The sequence below is a fragment of the Mobula birostris genome, chromosome 8, assembly GCF_030028105.1.
Source record: "Mobula birostris isolate sMobBir1 chromosome 8, sMobBir1.hap1, whole genome shotgun sequence".
In the NCBI taxonomy this organism is placed as follows: domain Eukaryota; kingdom Metazoa; phylum Chordata; class Chondrichthyes; order Myliobatiformes; family Myliobatidae; genus Mobula; species Mobula birostris.
In genome coordinates, this window is record NC_092377.1 from 158585823 (window position 1) to 158605124 (window position 19302).

General features: G+C 43.9%; 1 protein-coding gene across 8 annotated transcripts in view; it reads right to left on the reverse strand.

Moving 5' to 3' along the window:
* Positions 1-19302, reverse strand: part of LOC140201862 (ankyrin-1-like) — a 302101-nt gene that overhangs the window by 180280 nt on the left and 102519 nt on the right. For all 8 annotated transcript variants that reach the window (XM_072266606.1, XM_072266608.1, XM_072266605.1 and 5 more), the window contains exons 3-4: positions 7370-7468; positions 2117-2215 (exon numbers count right to left, since the gene is read on the reverse strand). In XM_072266606.1, coding sequence (XP_072122707.1) covers positions 2117-2215; positions 7370-7468 — 198 coding nt within the window. The remainder of the gene's footprint in view (positions 1-2116; positions 2216-7369; positions 7469-19302) is intronic.

A 19302-nucleotide genomic window follows, 5' to 3' on the forward strand; every position in this document is an offset into this window, starting at 1 on the left:
CAAACTTTCTGCATAATCACTCAAAGAGTTGAACTGCACGTGCATGTAATGAGAGCTGTATAACTCATCTCCTTCTACCTTAGGCCACAAACTTATCAATCACACCTGCTGTGGACCACTTTCTGGAGGTCCAAGAAGCTGACTTCTACAAAGAAGGGATCCGTGTGCTCCACAACCGCTGAACTAAGTGTGTAAATCTAGGAGGGGACTATGTTGAAAAATAAATGTGCTAGGTTTTCTAAAATTGACTCCTTCTACCTTAGGCTACAAACTTGTCAATCACCCCTTGTGTGATATGCAGCTAAGGAGCTCTGTGAATTGACACAGAATCAGTTGGAACTTGTGTAAAGACTCACTGATCACATTCAGGGTTCCATTGTGAGGCATGTGGAGTGAATTATAGTCACACAGCAAGAACAATATCAAGGACAAACAGATATGATCTTGGTAGAAGGATATGAAACAACTGAACATGTTGATCAGAGTTCTCAGAAAGACTAATGCCGTGATGGAAATCAATACATCAGTGGAAACAAATAGCAGACCAAAAAGGATCATCAAACCACCTCAGAGATTGATTGAGAGTTGATGAGTGAAGAAGGGACTGTATCTGCTCATTACTATTGAAGTTAATGCAAATATCTTTGTTGGAAAGCACTATTGTTTCTTGCAGGTTTATGAGGACATAGTATTGTGTTTGGATTTTCTTTAAAAGGGTGGGAGATGTGTTATTATGTGTGTACATAATAAAGAACTTCATTTTTCAGTGTGCAATGTGGGCAATTCACCCGGAACCAGAAGTGATGTGGGTGAGCAAGTTACATGCGCTCATGTCAGGCTGAAGCCATGACTAGAGTGTTCTGTAAATAAATATGTGCTAACATTAAAACCCATGCGTAGTTTGTCTTTTATCAAGAACAAACATAACAGTTAGGAAGTGTTCATAAAAACTCACCTTGACCACTCAGTGTCTGGGCTTTGGAGACAGTGCAGTGCTTATGATACATTTATATTTGGAGAAATACAACTTGAAAAATTGGTTCATTCTGTTGAGACAGTGCTGATGTATGGTATACAACAGAAATGAAATTCAGGAACAATGGAAGTAGTTGTTGAGAATGCTCTGACACAAGATTAGACCATAAGACCATTTGATATAGGAGCAGCATTAGGCCCATTGAGTCTGCTCCACCACTCCATCACAGCTGATTTATTACCCCTCTCAACCCCATTCTCCTGCCTTCTCCTCATTACCCTTGACGCCTTTACTGATCAAGAATCTATCAACCTCCTCTTTAAATATACCCAATGGCTAGGTCTGCACAGCCATCTGTGGCAATGAATTCCAATGACTCACCACTCTCTAGGCAAATAAATCCGTCTTTCTGTTCTAAAGCGATGTCCTTGTATTCTGAGGATGTGCCATCTGGTCCTAGACTCCCCACTATAGAAAACATTCTCTCCGCATCCTCTCTATCCAAACTGTTCAATATTTGATAGGTTTCAATTAGATCCCCCACTCATTCTTCCAAACTCCACTGAGTACTGGCCCAGAGCCATCAAATGCTTCTCATACATCAACCCTTCCATTCCTGAAATCATTTTCATAAACCTCCTCTGGACCCTCGCCAATACCAGCACATCCTTTCTTTGATAAGGGACCCAAAACTGCTCGCAATACTGCAAGTGCATCTGACTGATGCCTTATAAAGCCTCAGCATCACATCCTTGCTTTTATTTTCTAGTCCTCTCGAATTGAATGCTAGCATTGCATTTGCTTTCCTCACCACCGACTCAGCCTGTCATGGTGAATGCAGACTATTGGTTTCTCCCCAGGATGAGTGCCAAACCTTCAAATCGAATCTAATTCAAGTTTAATTATCATTCAACCATACATGAATACAGCCTTGAATAAGCATTCCTCTGGGGCCAACGTGCAAGGCACACAAAGAAAGATATACATGTAGCCCAAGTCCCTGAGAGACATGTCCCGCGAATTGACAGTGCAGTTCTAGGCAGTCTGCAGACAAACACATGCACGTAAACCTTGTCAATGAAATGGAGGTAAGTGAGATCACAAGTTAATGCAGCATCTTTGAAAGCAATTGCTTCTTACCTGGGACTGAGCGTTAATGTTGGCCCCATAGTCAACAAGCTCCTTCACCACCTGCTCCTGTCCAGCCAGTGCTGCAATGTGTAGGGCTGTGTTCCCTTTCTGTAACACAAAAGGTGCACAGCTGATTACTTCACAGGTTCAAAGTTGAAAGTAAATTTACTATCTAAGAACGCATATGTCATCATATGCTACCTTGAGATTCAATTTCTTGCAGGCATTCACAGTAGAACAGAGAAATACAATAGAATCAATGAAAAACTACACACAAGCAAAGTTTGACCAGCAACCAATGTGCAAATGTACTGTAGATAAACTGAGTGTGAGAATATGAGATGTACAGTCCTTGAAAGTGAATGCATAGTTTCTGGAATCTGTTCAGAGTTGTGATGAGTGAAGTTATCCACATTAGCTCAGGGGCCAGATGTTTGAAAGGTAATAACTATTTCTGAACCTGGTGTTAGGGGAGCTAAGGTTCTTGTATCTAATGCAGGGGCTCCTAACCTTTCTAATGCCAAGGACCAATACCATTAAACGAAGGGTCTATGGACCCCAGGTTGAGAATCCCTGATCTAATGGCAACAGTAAGAAGAGAGCATTGGCCTGGATGATGGGTGTCCGTGATGATAGATGTTGCTTTCTTCTGGTAGTGCTCCTTGGTGGCACTCAATGGTGGGGAGAGCTTTGCCTGTGAAGTTGTGTGCACTACTTTCTGAAGGCTCAGGGGCACTGGTGTTTCCGTATCAGGCCATAGTGCAACCATGTACCTGTTTCACCAAGACTCCCAATGAAACAGCCACAGTAACCCAACAACCCATGTAAATCATTTTGACAGTGCCCTTGTGAAACAGGTAACACTTGCTGATGCACAGAATCAGCCCGGGAATGGGACAGCTCCAATTGTCTTTCACTGCCCACTTGGCTAGTCTTGAGCAGAGCAGTAACTGGGATGCTTGAACAGGCCTTCCAAAATTAACAGAAGTTTTCTCTCACCATCACCGCCCAGTGTTGGGTGGAGAGCATTCTGACCGGCTTCAGCACAACAGGACATGGAGGCTCCAATGCAGAGGATCGCAAGAGGCTGTGGAGGGTTGTAGGCTCAGCTTGCTCCATCATGGGCAATAATGCTCCCCATCGCTGAGGATATCATCACGAGGCAGTGCCTCAGGAAGGAGACATCCACCACTAAGGACATAAACTTCTGGGGTGTGCCCTCTTCTTGTTACTACCATCAGAAAGGAGGTACAGGAAACTAAAGACCCACAACGATTCGGCAACAGTTTCTTCCCTGCCCCCATGACATTTCTGAACAGTCTATGAACCCATGAACGTGACTTTGACTACTTTTTCTATCCTATTTATTTTTATTTATAATTTATTGTACAGAAGATTCCAGCTAATTGGGACACATCAGGACCCATACATTTTGGCCCAATTAAGCGGCTGCCCCAATTTGCCAAAGTTTCATGCAAATAGTTTAAAAAGTATAAAGAAGACGAACTACCATTTAGTGGAGTAATACATTAAGTAGTTAAATGAAATACAGAACACTAGTCAGCATGGTTTCTTCAAGGGAAGATCTTGTCTGACAAATCTGTTGGAATTCTTTGAAGAAGTAACAAGCAAGATAGACAAAGAAGAATCGGTTGATGTGTACTTGGATTTTCACAAGGTGCCACACATGAGGCTGCTTAACAAGCTATGAGCCCATGGTATTACAGGAAAGATTCTAGCATGGATAAAGCAGTGGCTGACTGGAAGGAGTGGGAATAAAGGCAGTCTTTTCTGGTTGGCTGCCGGTGACTAGTGGCGTTCCACAGGGGTTTGTGTGTACTGATTTTTTTAATGTTATGTGTCAATGATGGAATTGATGTCTTTGTTGCAAAGTTTGCAGATGATACGAATATAGGTGGAGGGGCATGTAGTTTTGAGGAAGTAGAGAGGCTACAGAAGGACATAGACAGATTAAAATGGGCAAAGGAGTGGCAGATGGAATACAGTGTCAGGAGGTGTGTGATTATGCACTTTGGTAGAAGAAATAAAAGGTTTCCTAAACGGAAAGAAAATACAAAAATCCGAGGCGCTAAGGGACTTGAGAGTCCTTGTGCAGGATTCCCTAAAGGTTAATTGGTAGGTTGAGTCTGTGGTGAGGAAGACAAATGTGACGTTAGCATTAATTTCAAGAGGACTTGAATGTAATGTAATGTTGAGACTTTATAAAGCACTGGTGAGGCCTCATTTGGAGTAATGTGTGCTGTGTTGGGCTCCTCCCTTATCTTAGAAAGGATATGCTGAAACTGGAGAGGGTTCAAAGAACGTTCATGAAAATGATTCCAGGATTAAATGGCTTGTCATATGAAGAGCGCCTGATGGCTCTGGGTCTGTATTCACTGGAATTCAGAAGAATGAGGGGTGATCTCATTGAAACCTATTGAATGGTGAAAGGCCTCGATAGAGTGGATGTGGAAAGGATGTTTCCTATGGTGGTAGTGTCTAAGACCAGACGGCACAGCCTCAAATAGAGGGCATCCTTTTAGAACAGTGATAAGGAGGAATTTCCTTAGCCAGAGACTACTGAATCTGTGAAATTCTTTGCCACAGGTAGCTGTGGAAGCCAAGTATTTATGTATATTTAAGGCAGAAGTTCATAGATTTTTGATTGGTCAGGGCATGAAGGGAGAAAGCAGGAGATTGGGGGTGAGAGGAAAATTGGATCAGCCATGATGAAATGTCAGACTAGACTCAATGGGCCAAATTCTGCTCCTATATCTTATTACCAAAACCATTTCAGTACTATAAAACTGTGTGTTAGTTCCTAATAGATATCGACGGAGGAGTTCATTCACTGATGTCGGCACGCCTGCTGATGAGTTCATTTGATCGACTGTACGTGAACAAAATCGTTGCAGACACCATATGCAGATAGTGGACTGCCTTCAAACTGTGTTTCCGGTGATCACATCCTCCAAATCTTCATTTTCATCACAGCATTCAAAATGATTGTCATAGCAGCAACCTCTTACTCAATGTCAGCACAACCAAGGAGCTGATTATAGGCTTCAGGAGAAGGAAACCAGAGATCCATGTGCCAGTCCTCATCTGAGAGTCAGAGGTGGAGAGGGTTAGCAACTTTAAATTCCTAGGTGTTATTATTTTGGAGAACCAGAATGTAAGTGCAGTTATGAAGAAAGCACGCCAGTGTTTTGACTTCTTTAGGAGTTTCTTAGGATAAACAATGAAAGGCTGCCAAGATAGAACCAGCAATATTTTATTTTTGTTATTAATTTCTAAAAGGAAATATTTCTTTGATTCTAGGGTCCCCAGTGACCTGCAACAGCCTGACTTCACTTTATTGCATGCATCATTACTTTACACCACTCCACCTCTGCAGCACTTCGGAGAACTTTATAGTCAATACAGTATCATGTCACTGTGTTGCTTACCATAAACACTGCCCAGTGCCAATACTGTAGTCTGAGCTGTGCACACTATCATCTCTGCAGTGTTGATTTGAGACACAATGCAACAGTGAGTGTATTGTAAATGTCGCTGATGCATCACTCCACTGATTACAGTGAAAAACCTTTACCCCTCTATTATAAAGACACAGGAACAAGACACACATTCACAACACAGCACACAGCACACTGAAAGCGGATGTCAGTTCAACGTTCGTTAGACTGGAAGACTGGGATATAGGGTGGGAATGTCAGCTGAAGATATCTCCTTCCCACCTCTGTCCAAAAATCTCAGGTAAAACAAAGGTCATGCACTGGAATATTAAAGGGCGTGAACTCTGGAATCAAAGGGGATGCTTTCTAATACTAGAGGACACAGATTTAAAGTGAGGTTGATAAAAATCAAAGGAGATGTGTGGAACAAATTGTTTTTTTACAGAGACAGTGCTACGTGCTTGGAATGTGTTGCCAGGAATAGTGTTTTATTTATTTATTTTACTGATTGATTGAGAGAGAGCACGGAGTAGGTCCTTCTGGCCCTTAAAGTCGTGCTGCCCAGCAACCCTCCTATTTAACACTAGCCTAATCACAGGACAATTTTCAATGACCAATTAACCTATCAATCGGTATGTCTTTGGAAGATAGAGGGAATTAAGATGCTTCTGCATAGGCACACATATATCCAGAGAACACTGGGATTAAGACATTGTGCAGGCAGAAGGGACTAGTTTGGCACTTAATTAGTTCAACACAACATCATGGGCCAAAGAGCCTGTTTTTGTGTTGAGCTCCATTCTCTGTTAACAGTAATTACTGGGGATACCCAAATGGGCAGTCAGCATCTGTGGAAAGAGCAGGAGCATTAATATTTCAGCTCAGCAGTGGCTTCTGGACTCTTTCGGGGTCTATCCGGTTTGATGTTTAATATTCTGTGTGTTGTTCACTTGCTTTTTGCAGTTTGCACAATTTGTACTTTTATTTCGCGTGTTTGGGTGTTTGATGTTTTCTTTGAATGGGTTCCATGGTGCTTCTTTATTTTGTGGCTGCCTGTAGGAAGTCAAATGTCAGGGTTGTATACTGCATACATATTTTGATAATAAGTGTACTTTGTAACATTGACGGCTCCCGATGAGAGGTTATAGACCTGGTTATAGTGGGCAACTGGCAGGAACCAGTTAGACCGAAGGGCCTATTTCGGTGCTGTGTTACCCAGTGACCTGAACCATCAACACACACATAATGCTGGAGGAACTCAGCAGGTCAGGCAGCATCTATGGGAAAGAGTATAAACAGTTGTCATTTCGGGTCGAGAACCTTCATCAGGAATGGAAAAGAAGATAAGTCAGAGTAAGAAGGTGAGGGGAGGAAGAAGTACAAGTGATAGGTGAACCATGAGAGGGGGAGGGGTTGAAGTAAAGATTTGGGAAGTTGATTGGTGAAAGAAATAAAGGGCTGGAGAAGGGGGGATCTGATAGGACAGCTCAGAAGATCATGGAAGAAAGGGAAGGGGGAGGAACACCAGAAGGAAGTGATGGGCAGGTAAAGAGATAAGGTGTGAGAGGGGAAGAAGGAAAGAGCCATCAGTTGTTTCTTTCTCCAAGAGGACGCCTGAACTGCTCCGATTTACCAATATTTTCTGTTTTTGATATAGATATTACCCATTCCATGATGCTATGGTATCTGTGGTGGCACTGTCAATACAAAATGTGTTTCATGTACCAAACAGCACATGCTTCTAACACAATACTGTTTCCACCCAGTGCAATGTGGAGTTCAGTGCCAGATGGCTCCTTCTCACCTTTGTCACGGCTTCCAGATCGATGCCGTTGTGCAGCAGCTCCGACACCACCTTGACATGCCCTTCCTTGGAGGCCAGGTGGAGTGCATTAAGCCCATTCTGTAGGTCAGAACGCACAAAAACAAGGTTAGAACATCTGAGAGAAGAGCAACTTCTAGAACAACTGGGAATGCAGAGGAAAATCTTCCAGATCAATTTCAATAAAGACACCGTGAAAGTGATGGGATTGTGTGACCAAAGGGGGAATGACCAGGAAACCCTTAGCACAAATGCATGTGGGCCACTAATAGAAACTTGCACAGAGAGCCATCATAGAATGTAGGAATGTACGATATAGGAACAGACCCTTCAGCCTACAACATTGTGTCATAATTGTTGTGACTATGATTGAAGTCACCAGGAGACACTGAAACCGGTGATGTAGAAGTCTTCAGTCCTCAAAAGCAGGCATCGTACTGGAGACACAGTTGAAAGAAGAGTCTTCCTGGCCCAATATTACATGACATTTTTATATGCTAAAGATCAAAGGTAAAGGCAGGACAATCCTATAGTTACAATGTATCTACAATGCTTCCTTTGAATTACATGCAACACACATCAAAGTTGCTTGTGAACGCAGCAGGCCAGGCAGCATCTCTAGGAAGAGGTACAGTCGACATTTCAGGCCAAGACCCTTCGTCAGGACGAAGAGTGAGTAAGAGATTTGAAAGTTGGAGGGGGAGGGGGAGATCCAAAATGATAGGAGAAGACAGGAGGGGGAGGGATGGAGTCAAGAGCTGGACGGGTGATAGGCAAAAGGGATACGAGAGGATCATGGGACAGGAGGTCCGGGAAGAAAGACAAGGGGGTGGGGGGAACCCAGAGAATGGGCAAGAGGTATATTCAGAGGGACAGAGGGAGAAAAAGGAGAGTGAGAGAAAGAATGTGTGCATAAAAATAAACAACAGATGGGGTACGAGGGGGAGGTGGGGCATTAGCGGAAGTTAGAGAAGTCAATGTTCATGCCATCAGGTTGGAGACTACCCAGACGGAATATAAGGTGTTGTTCCTCCAACCTGAGTGTGGCTTCATCTTTACAGTAGAGGAGGCCGTGGATAGACATGTCAGAATGGGAATGGGATGTGGAACTAAAATGTGTGGCCACTGGGAGATCCTGCTTTCTCTGGCGGACAGAGCGTAGGTGTTCAGCAAAGCGGTCTCCCAGTCTGCGTCGGGTCTCGCCAATATATAAAAGGCCACATCGGGAGCACCGGACGCAGTATATCACCCCAGCCGACTCACAGGTGAAGTGTTGCCTCACCTGGAAGGACTGTTTGGGGCTTTGAATGGTGGTAAGGGAGGAAGTGTAAGGGCATGTGTAGCACTTGTTCCGCTTACACGGATAAGTGCCAGGAGGGAGATCAGTAGGGAGGGATGGGGGGGACGAATGGACTAGGGAGTCGCGTAGGGAGCGATCCCTGCGGAAAGCAGAGAGGGGGGGAGGGAAAGATGTGCGTAGTGGTGGGATCCCGTTGGAGGTGGCGGAAGTTACGGAGAATAATATGTTGGACCCAGAGGCTGGTGGGGTGGTAGGTGAGAACCAGGGGAATCTTATTCCTAGTGGAGTGGCGGGAGGATGGAGTGAGAGCAGATGTATGTGAGATGGGGGAGATGCGTTTAAGAGCAGAGTTGATAGTGGAGGAAGGGAAGCCCCTTTTTTTAAAAAAGGAGGACACCTCCCTCGTCCTAGAATGAAAAGCCTCATCCTGAGAGCAGATGCGGCGGAGACGGAGGAATTGCGAGAAGGGGATGGCGTTTTTGCAAGAGACAGGGTGAGAAGAGGAATAGTCCAGATAGCTGTGAGAGTCAGTAGGCTTATAGTAGACATCAGTGGATAAGCTGTCTCCAGAGACAGAGACAGAAAGATCTAGAAAGGGGAGGGAGGTTGCTTGAATTTCCAGCATCTGCAGAATTCCTATTGTTTGAATTACATGTAGTCTCCTAATACCTTGATCTTCACACCAACACTGCAGGCGCCCAAAATGAATGTTAATCACCACGGACTCTGGGCTGCATTCATGCATTTGCAAACATTTCAAGTCAGCAGGGTGTTTCTTGATTTACAATCGATCCCAGTCTGCAGCTTCAAGAACTCCATTGTTTACAGCTGCATTTTAAACTCGATCTACAATCCAAGTTCAGTTATGAAGACTGGTTGCTGTGGACATTAATATCTGCTACATACCATAACTCCAGGAGACACCCTAACAGTAAGACTAAACTAATGGTGCCTAGTTACTAATCACTTTTGTCTGCACATGGTCTATATCTCTCTTTTCTCTCTATATTCATTGTATATTCTCTCATTTCTCTATATATTCATACTCTATTGTGTCTGCCTCCATCATCACTCCTGGCTGTGAATTCCACACACCCATCGTTCATAGAAACATAGAAAACATAGAAAATAGGTGCAGGAGTAGGCCATTCGGCCCTTCAAGCCTGCACCGCCATTTATTATGTTCATGGCTGATCATCCAACTCAGAACCCTGCACCAGCCTTCCCTCCATACCCCCTGATCCCCGTAGCCACAAGGGCCATGTCTAACTCCCTCTTAAATATAGCCAATGAACTGGCCTCAACTGTTTCCTGTGGCAGAGAATTCCACAGATTCACCACTCTCTGTGTGAAGAAGTTTTTCCTAATCTCAGTCCTAAAAGGCTTCCCCCTTATCCTCAAACTGTGACTCCTCGTTCTGGACTTCCCCAACATCGGGAACAATCTTCCTGCATCTAGCCTGTCCAATCCCTTTAGAATTTTATACGTTTCAATCAGATCTCCCCTCAATCTTCTAAATTCCAACGAGTACAAGCCTAGTTCATCCAGTCTTTCTTCATATGAAAGTCCTGCCATCCCAGGAATCAATCTGGTGAACCTTCTTTGTACTCCCTCTATGGCAAGGATGTCTTTCCTCAGATTAGGGGACCAAAACTGCACACAATACTCCAGGTGTGGCCTCACCAAGGCCTTGTACAACTGCAGTAGTACCTCCCTGCTCCTGTACTCGAATCCTCTCGCTATAAATGCCAGCATACCATTCGCCTTTTTTCACCGCCTGCTGTACCTGCATGCCCACTTTCAATGACTGGTGTATAATCACACCCAGGTCTCGTTGCACCTCCCCTTTCCCTAATCGGCCACCATTCAGATAATAATCTGTTTTCCTATTTTTGCCACCAAAGTGGATAACTTCACATTTATCCACATTAAATTGCATCTGCCATGAATTTGCCCACTCACCCAACCTATCCAAGTCACCCTGCATCCTCTTAGCATCCTCCTCACAGCTAACACTGCCGCCCAGCTTCGTGTCATCCGCAAACTTGGAGATGTTGCATTTAATTCCCTCATCCAAGTCATTAATATATATTGTAAACAACTAGGGTCCCAGCACTGAGCCTTGCGGTACCCCACTAGTCACTGCCTGCCATTCTGAAAAGGTCCCGTTTATTCCCACTCTTTGCTTCCTGTCTGCTAACCAATTCTCTATCCACATCAATACCTTACCCCCAATACCATGTGCTTTAAGTTTGCACACTAATCTCCTGTGTGGGACCTTGTCAAAAGCCTTTTGAAAATCCAAATATACCACATCCACTGGTTCTCCCCTATCCACTTTACTAGTTACATCCTCAAAAAATTCTATGAGGTTCGTCAGACATGATTTTCCTTTCACAAATCCATGCTGACTTTGTCCGATGATTTCACCGCTTTCCAAATGTGCTGTTATCACATCTTTTATAACTGACTCCAGCAGTTTCCCCACCACCGACGTTAGGCTAACCGGTCTATAATTCCCCAGTTTCTCTCTCCCTCCTTTTTTAAAAAGTGGGGTTACATTAGCCACCCTCCAATCCTCAGGAACTAGTCCAGAAGCTAACAAGTTTTGAAAAATTATCACTAATGCATCCACTATTTCTTGGGCTACTTCTTTAAGCACTCTGGGATGAAGACCATCTGGCATAGGCATCCGTTAGTCTCATGAGACCATGGATTTGCGCCTTGGAAGGTTTCCAGGGCGCTGGCCTGGGCAAGGTTGTATGGAAGACCGGCAGTTGCCCGTGCTGCAAGTCTCTCCTCTCCATGCCACCGATGTTGTCCAAGGGAAGGGCATTAGGACCTATACAGCTTGGCACCGACGTCGTCGCAGAGCAATGTGTGGTTAAGTGCCTTGCTCAAGGACACAACACGCTGCCTCAGCTGAGGCTCGAATCAGCGACCTTCAGTTAACTAGACCGACGCCTTAACCACTTGGCCATGCACCAATACATTACGCAGAAGTAGAACGGTAGTTAATTTATGTTACATCTCCTCTGAACTTTAAATACATATCCTCTGGTATTAGACATTTTGACCCTGGGGAAAATATACCAACTATTTATCTATGCCTGTCATGTTTTTATAAATTTCTATCAGGGGGTGAAGTGAGAAGTTGGGAGGAAGAGATCAAAGGCTGAAGAAGAAGGAATCTGATAGGGGAGGACAGTGGACCATGGAATAAAGGGAAGGAGGTGGGGAACCAGAGGGAGGTGATGGAAAGCTTTTGAGGCTGGGGGGGGTGTTGGAGGGTGAGAGGGCCATCAGACTGAGGGAAAACATTTAAAAAAGTTTGTTCTATCTTTCCTTATACCGCTAGTCTTCTAGTGCAGGTAGCACCCTGATAAATCTCTTGTGTACCCTCTCCAAAGTCTCCACATCCGTCCAATAATAAGGCTGACCAGATACAAATGCAGGTCTCTAGATGCGGCCTAACCAGTTTTTATAAAGTTGCAGCCATTGTTTCAAAATGACATCTCTCTGAATAAGTTAACAGCAGGGAGTTTACAATACTCTTAATGCAACATCAGTTTTCATTTCTGTTCTTGACTGAGTGATTTTTTCTCTGTCTCTGCGCTCCCTAATTTTCTTGCCTGGAGGCAGAAATGATGAACGCACGAGGCTGAAGGTAGCACAGCTGACAAAAAAAAAGGACAGCAGGAACTAAAACCTGTTAACAGATGAGAAAGTGTGTAACGGGTCCTCAGCTACACTAACACTTTCACCTGGTATTATTTCTGGCCTCCTGAAACCATGTTAATTGGGGAGGTGGGAGCTACTGCACAGGATTGAAGTAAGCTGCAGAGAGTTGTAAACTGAGTCAGCTCCACCATGGGCACTAGCCTCCGTAGCATCCAGGACAATTTCAAGGAGCAAGGAGGTAATGTTGCGGCTATATAGCGTCCTGGTTAGACCCCACTTGGAGTACTGTGCTCAGTTCTGGTCACCTCACTACAGGAAGGATGTGGAAACCATGGAAAGGGTGCAGTAGAGATTTACTAGGATTGGGGAGCATGTCTTATGAGAATAGGTTGAGTGAACTCGGCTTTTTCTCCTTGGAGCGACAGAGAATGAATGGTGACCTGACAGAGGTGTACAAGATAATGAGAGGCATTGATCGTGTGGATAGTCAGAGGCTTTTTCCCAGGGCTGAAATGGCTAGCACAAGAGAGCATTGACTTAAGGTGCTTGGAAGTAGGTACAGAGGAGGTGTCAGGGGTAAGTTTTTTCACACAGAGAGTGGGGAGTGCGTGGAATGGGCTGCCGGCGGCAGTGGTGGAGGTGGAAATGATAGGGTCTTTTAAGAGACTCCTGGATGGATGCATGGAGCTTAGAAAAATAGAGGGCTATGGGTAAGCCTAGGTAGTTCTAAGGTAAGGACATGTTCGGCACAGCTTTGTGGGCTGAAGGGCCTGTATTGTGCTGTAGGTTTTCTACGTTCTATGTTCTATGAGCGATGCCTCAAAAAGGCAGTGTCAATCATTAAGGTCCTCCATCACCCAGGACATGCCTTGTTCTCATTGCTGTCATCAGGAAGGAGGTACACACTCAACGACTGAGGAACAGTTTTTCCCCTCTGCCATCTGATTTGTGAATGGACATTACCTCACTACTTTTTTTTATTTCCTATTTTTTGCACTACCTATTTAGCTTAACTACTTTATATATATATCTGCTGTAATTCACAGTTTTCTTTTTCCTCACTATTATCATGTATTGCATTATACTGCTGCCGCAAAGTTAACAAATTTCATGACATACTGTATGCCAGTATCACAACAAATTTAAACCTGATTCCGATTCTGATTCCGACTGTTCTACAATGACCGTCTAAGCTAGTCCCATTTGCCTGTTGGTTCCCTGTCTCTTTATACCAGGGGTCCCCAGCCTTTTTAATACCATAGACCCCTACCATTAACCAAGGAGTCCAGAAACCCCTATTCTAAACCTTCCCTTACTTATACTTATCCATGTGCCTTGTTAACGTCTTTGTTGCACCTGCCTCAACTACATTTTCTGACGGTTCATTCCATACACGCACCACCTTCTGGGCGAATAATTTGCCCCTTGGGTTCCTTTTCAATTTCTTGCCTCTCACTCTAAGCCTAAGCCCTCGAGCTTTTGGATCCATTTCCCTTGGGAGAGGGTGCATTCACCTAACACAGACAAAGTGCTGGAAGAACTCAGCAAGTCAGGCAGCATCGATGGAGAGGAATAAGCAGTCAATGTTTCAGGCTGAGATTTATCATCAGGACTGATGGATCCTGGATCCCATTCATTTCAATGGTCATTGCACGGCAAAGATTTACAAAGTAAAGGGACGGTAGGTTATATTTTTAAACTTTACTTGGCCTCAGTGTCATATTGTTAGCTGTTTAGAAATATATTCATGAGTTGTTAATTCGCTGTATTTTTTCTTAATCATCAGGTTGTTCCTCTCTGTGCCTTGCCACTTCCTTAGCATTTTTCTCTGTTTTACGGGCCAAGTTGCTAGTTTGATGCACAACCCAGCACGGATGGGAAGTGTGCAAAGGAGCTGGCTGGATTCGAACCCAGGACCACTCACCTCGAAGCCTGGTGCAGATGCCATTACACCATCAGTCAGCTTTAATCATCAAGCACAGCTTTAATTATGAGTCAGGGATTTGGACTGAGGGTGCTTATAGAATCATGGAATGGTACAGCCTGGAGATGGGCCGTTTTTCCACCTTGTCCATACCAACCATTCGGCACCCTTCCACATTAACCCCATTAGGGCTGATGAAGGGTCTCGGCCTGAAACGTCGACTATCAATTATTTTCCATAGATGCTGCCTGATCTGCTGAGTTCCGTCAGCATTTTGTGTGTGTGTGTGTGTGTTGGAGGGATTTCCATAGTTAGAGGAGCAGAAAGAAGATTCTGTGGATGAGATAGAGACAAATGGATGGTATGGTGCCAGAGTCAGGGTTGTCTCAGATTGGATCCACAGCATTCTAAAGAGAGAGTGTGAACAGCTGGGAGTTGTGGTGCATGTTGTTACCAATGACAGAGGTGGGAAAAGGGATGAGGTCCTGAAGAGGGAATATAGGGAGAAAGCTCAAAAGCAGGACCTCAAAGGTAGTAACTTCTGGATTGCTGCCTATACCATGAACCAGTGAGTGTAAGAATGGGATGATTTGGCAGGATAGATAGGTAGGCAGAGAGGGTGGGGTGGCTCTTTTGGTAAAAAAAAGAAATCAAATCCTTACGAAGAGGTGACATAGGATCGGAAGATGTAGAATCCTTGCAGGCAGAGTTAAGAAACTGTAAGGGTAAAAAAGACCCTGAAGGGAGTTATATACAGCCTCTGAACATTTACCAGGATGTGGGGTACCGATTGCAACAGGAGATAGAAAACCCATGTTAAAAGGGCAATGTTACATTTGCCATGGGGCATTACAATATGCAGGCAGATTGAGAAAATCAGGTTGGTGCCGGATCTCAAGAGCAGGAATTTGTAGAATGCCTACGAATTGGCTTTTTCGAGCAGCTTGAGGTTGCACCCACTAGGGAAAAGGCAGTTCTGGATTGGGTGTTTCATCATGAACCAGATTTGATTATGGAACTTAAAGTAAAGGAATCCTTGGTAGACAGTGATCATAATATGATAGAATTCATCCTGCAGTTTGAGAAGGAGAAACTAAAATCAGATGTGTCAGTATTACAGTAAAGGTAACGACAGAGGCATGAGAGAGGAGTTGTCCAAAATCTAAGGGAAGGCAACTCTAGCAGGAATGACAACAGAACGGCAATGGCTATTGTTTCTGGGAGCAATCTGGAAGGTGCAGAATAGATACATCCCAAAGATGAAGAAGTATTCTAAAAAGAAAATAAGGCAACCGTGGCAGATAGGGGAAGTCAAAGGCAGCAAAAATTAGAGAAAAGTTAGAGGATTGGGAAGCTTTTAAAAACCAACAGAAAGCAACTAAAAAGCCCTAAGGAGAGAGAAGATGAAATATGAAAGTAAGCCTGCCAATAAAATAAAAAGGATACCAAAAATTTTTTTTTCAGATATATAAAGAGTAAAAGAGGGATGAGAGTGGATATTGGACTGTTAGAAAATGATGCTGCAGAGATTGTGATGGATTCAAGGAAATGGCAAACAAACTTAATAAGGATTTTGCGTTATTCTTCACTATGGAAGACACCAGGAGTTTGCTGAAAATTTGAGAGTTTCGGGGGTAGAACAGAATGTAGTTGCTAGTTACTAAGGAAAAGGTGAAGATCACCCTGTCTCAGTTCCATTCCACTACTCTTCGCATTGTCATTGCACGTCTGGTTCAGCCTCAGATCAGTGCAGACCTGCTGTGCACTATTGGAGATGAGGATGCCAATGAACGCACAGATAGGGGATTGGCCCTTCTAATCTGAAAGTGAGTGCCTGAACTTTGTGGCGGAGAAGCGCTGTTGCTCTCTATCAGCCCAAGTCTGGATACACCTTGCAGTAAGTATGTGGACAGGAGCTGTGAACGGAGATGGTAGTTCCTTGAGCAGTTGGCGGGAAGGCTAATGATGGAGAAGATAAAGAGCGTTAGGGATGGCAGGGAAGTGTAGTGTTTAGTGTAATGGTATTACAGTGCCAGTGTCCCAGGTTCAATTCACACCGCTGTCCATAAGGAATTGGCACATTCTCCCCACTACCTTGGGTGCCCTAGTTTCCTCCCACATGCCAAAGACATATGGGTGTGTAGGTTGGTTGATCACATGGGGTGTAACAGGACAGCATGGACTTGTTGGGTTAGATTGGCCTGTTACCACGTTGCATTTCTAAATAAAAATTAAATAATAAGGGGTGAAAAATTCTGTGGGAAGTAGATGTGGCACAGTCACAGAGGTGCTAAGAGTGACAATCACAATCTTTTCAAACGATAGATTATGCTTGTTGACCAGTATAGACTCCAGTGGAAGACCTTCCTTCGGCCATTCGGTTTTCCTGGTCACCTTGGTGCTAGGCTCTCGGTCTAACCTCCTGCCTCTCCTCTTGCCTTCCTCAGATTCCCTATCCTGCTCGTGGTCACGGAGAGTTTCACCATGCAATCACTCTTCTAGAATGTCAGCTGTACATTAATGAGAAGCGGGGATGAGCGTACTGACAGGTTTAGAGGGACCAATCTGTTAGGTTACTCCGTGGCTGGAGCAAGTCCAGTGTCACAGGGACATCCTGGCATCACAGTGGGGAAATGCAGCTCAGATTCTGAGCCGGACCAGACTCGGTGCTTGATGCCTGGCCCCATTAATTTCAATGATAACTGCATGGAAAAGACTTATGGCATACGTAAAGGGATTGTAGGTTATATTTTTAAACAATACTTTGCTTCAGTGTCATATTTTTAGCTATTTGGAACTATTTTAAGACATTGTTAATTCACAGCAATTTTTCCTTAATCAAGTTCAAATTAAAATTCAGAGACTTGGAATATGAGCAGTTCATAGAATCATGGAATGGTACAGAATGGCAACAGGCCGTTCAGCCCAACTCATCCATGCCGACCAGCTGGCACACTTCCGTCGCCCAGTACCTGGTCCGTAGGCTTTTGTGCTGAGCCATTTCAAGTGTGTATCCAAACATTTCTCAGAATCAGATTTAATGTCACTGGCATATGTTGTGAAATTGTTTGGCTTTGTGGCAGCTTTACCCAGGTCAGCAACCCAGCTTCACCCACCCTCACAGGCAATGCAATCCAGGTACTCACCACTGGGCGAAGAAGGTTCTCTTCAAATGCCTTCTATGTTTCTTCTAAGCCTAAATCCACGTCCTATTTAGCTCAGAAGTCGGAATAGTCTCCAGCACTTTATTTTATCTATTCCCCTTATATTATAAACAATCATATTAATAGAATGCTGCAGATTCCAGTTATTTGGGACACTATGCTGCTTAATTGGGACAGAAGACCATTGCTGAACAGATTCTAACCAGCGTCGGACGCATGCACTTGTGTGAAAGTTAGAACAAACAGTTTTTACATAGCATCAGTTATGTGCACTTGTGTTCAAAAAGCAGTGATTTTTGTCACCGATAGTTGGTGAGAGATAAGGAGTAAGACAACTTGGAATGCAGATGCTGGAAATCCGAGCAACACACACAAAATGCTGGAGGAACTCAGCAGGCCAGGCAGCACCTACGGAAAAGAGTACAGCCACCATTTTGCCCCGTTTTGCTCATTGCGGCTTCAAACATTCAGGCTTGGGGAGGTCAGAAACGACTAGGAGTGAAAATGAAGCGATTTCACTACTTGAACAATTTCCTCACCATGAAGAATTTGAAGGCACCGACCATCACCCCGAACATTACAATGAAAATGAATATTTTGTGGATACAATCGTCAAAAGCATTTTATGAAGGCTGTCCATTCTACATTAGGTGTCCTCACTGATTTTGTTCATTTACAGTCAGTCAAAAGAATGTGGCAGCGTATAGGGACACTGGATTAACTCCTCCAGCCATAACAATTAGGAATAAATACACAGTTTTATTTTGTACCTATTTATTCTGTAATTAAGTTAATCTGTATTTCATTTAAATACATAATTTGTCACTCAGTTAAATGGTAGTCTTTTTTATACAGTACCTTTTTAACTATTTCCATGAAACTTCGGCTAATTGGAGAAGCCGCTTAATTGGGCCCAAATGTACTGGTCCTGATGTATCCCAATTAACTGGAATCCACTGTAATAATATTGCTGTAGTGTAGCAGTTAGCATAATGCTTTAAGCACAAGCGACTGGGGTTCAATTCCCCCCCATGCCTGTAAGGTGTTGGCACATTCTCCCCGTAACTGCGTAGGTTTCCTCCGGGTGCTCCAATTTCCTCCCAAGTACTTTCCAAAAAAATAGAAGTACAGGCAGGAGAGTTGCAGGCATGCTGTGTTTGCACTGGAAGCATGGTGACACTTGTATGCTGCCCGCAGCACATGTCACTCTTCACTGTATGTTTTGAAGTACATGTGATAAATACGCTAATCTTCTTTTCCTTATTAAAAAGTCAAGTTTATTATCATATCAAAGTGCCGCACATGAGTCTGTTAAGCAAGACAAAACTGATGGTGTTACCGAAAAGATGCTAGTGTGGATAGAAGATTGGCTGACTGGCGGGAGGCAAAGAGTAGGAATAAAGAGGGCCTTTTTTGGTTGGCTGCTTGTGACTAGTTATCAACAGGGACTGCAGGGGTTGGTATTGGGACTGCTTCTTTTCATGTTATATGTCAATGATTTGGATGATGGAATCGGTGGCTTTGTGGCCAAGTTTGAAGGTGATACAAAGATAGGAGGAAGGGCTGGGGAGTCTGCAGAAGGACTAAGATTTGGAGCATGGGCAAAGAAGTGGCAGATGAAATACAATGTTTAGTCATGCACTTTGGTAGAAGGGATAAAGGTGTAATTTATTTGCTAAAAAGGGAGCAAATTCAGAATCAGAGGTGTAAAGGGTCTTGGGTGTCCTCATGCAGGATTCCCTAAAGGTTAACTTGCAGGTTAAGTTGGTGGTAAGGAAGGCAAATGCAATGTCAGCATTCATTTCAAGAGGACTTGAATATAAAAGCAAGGATGTAACGCCCAAGT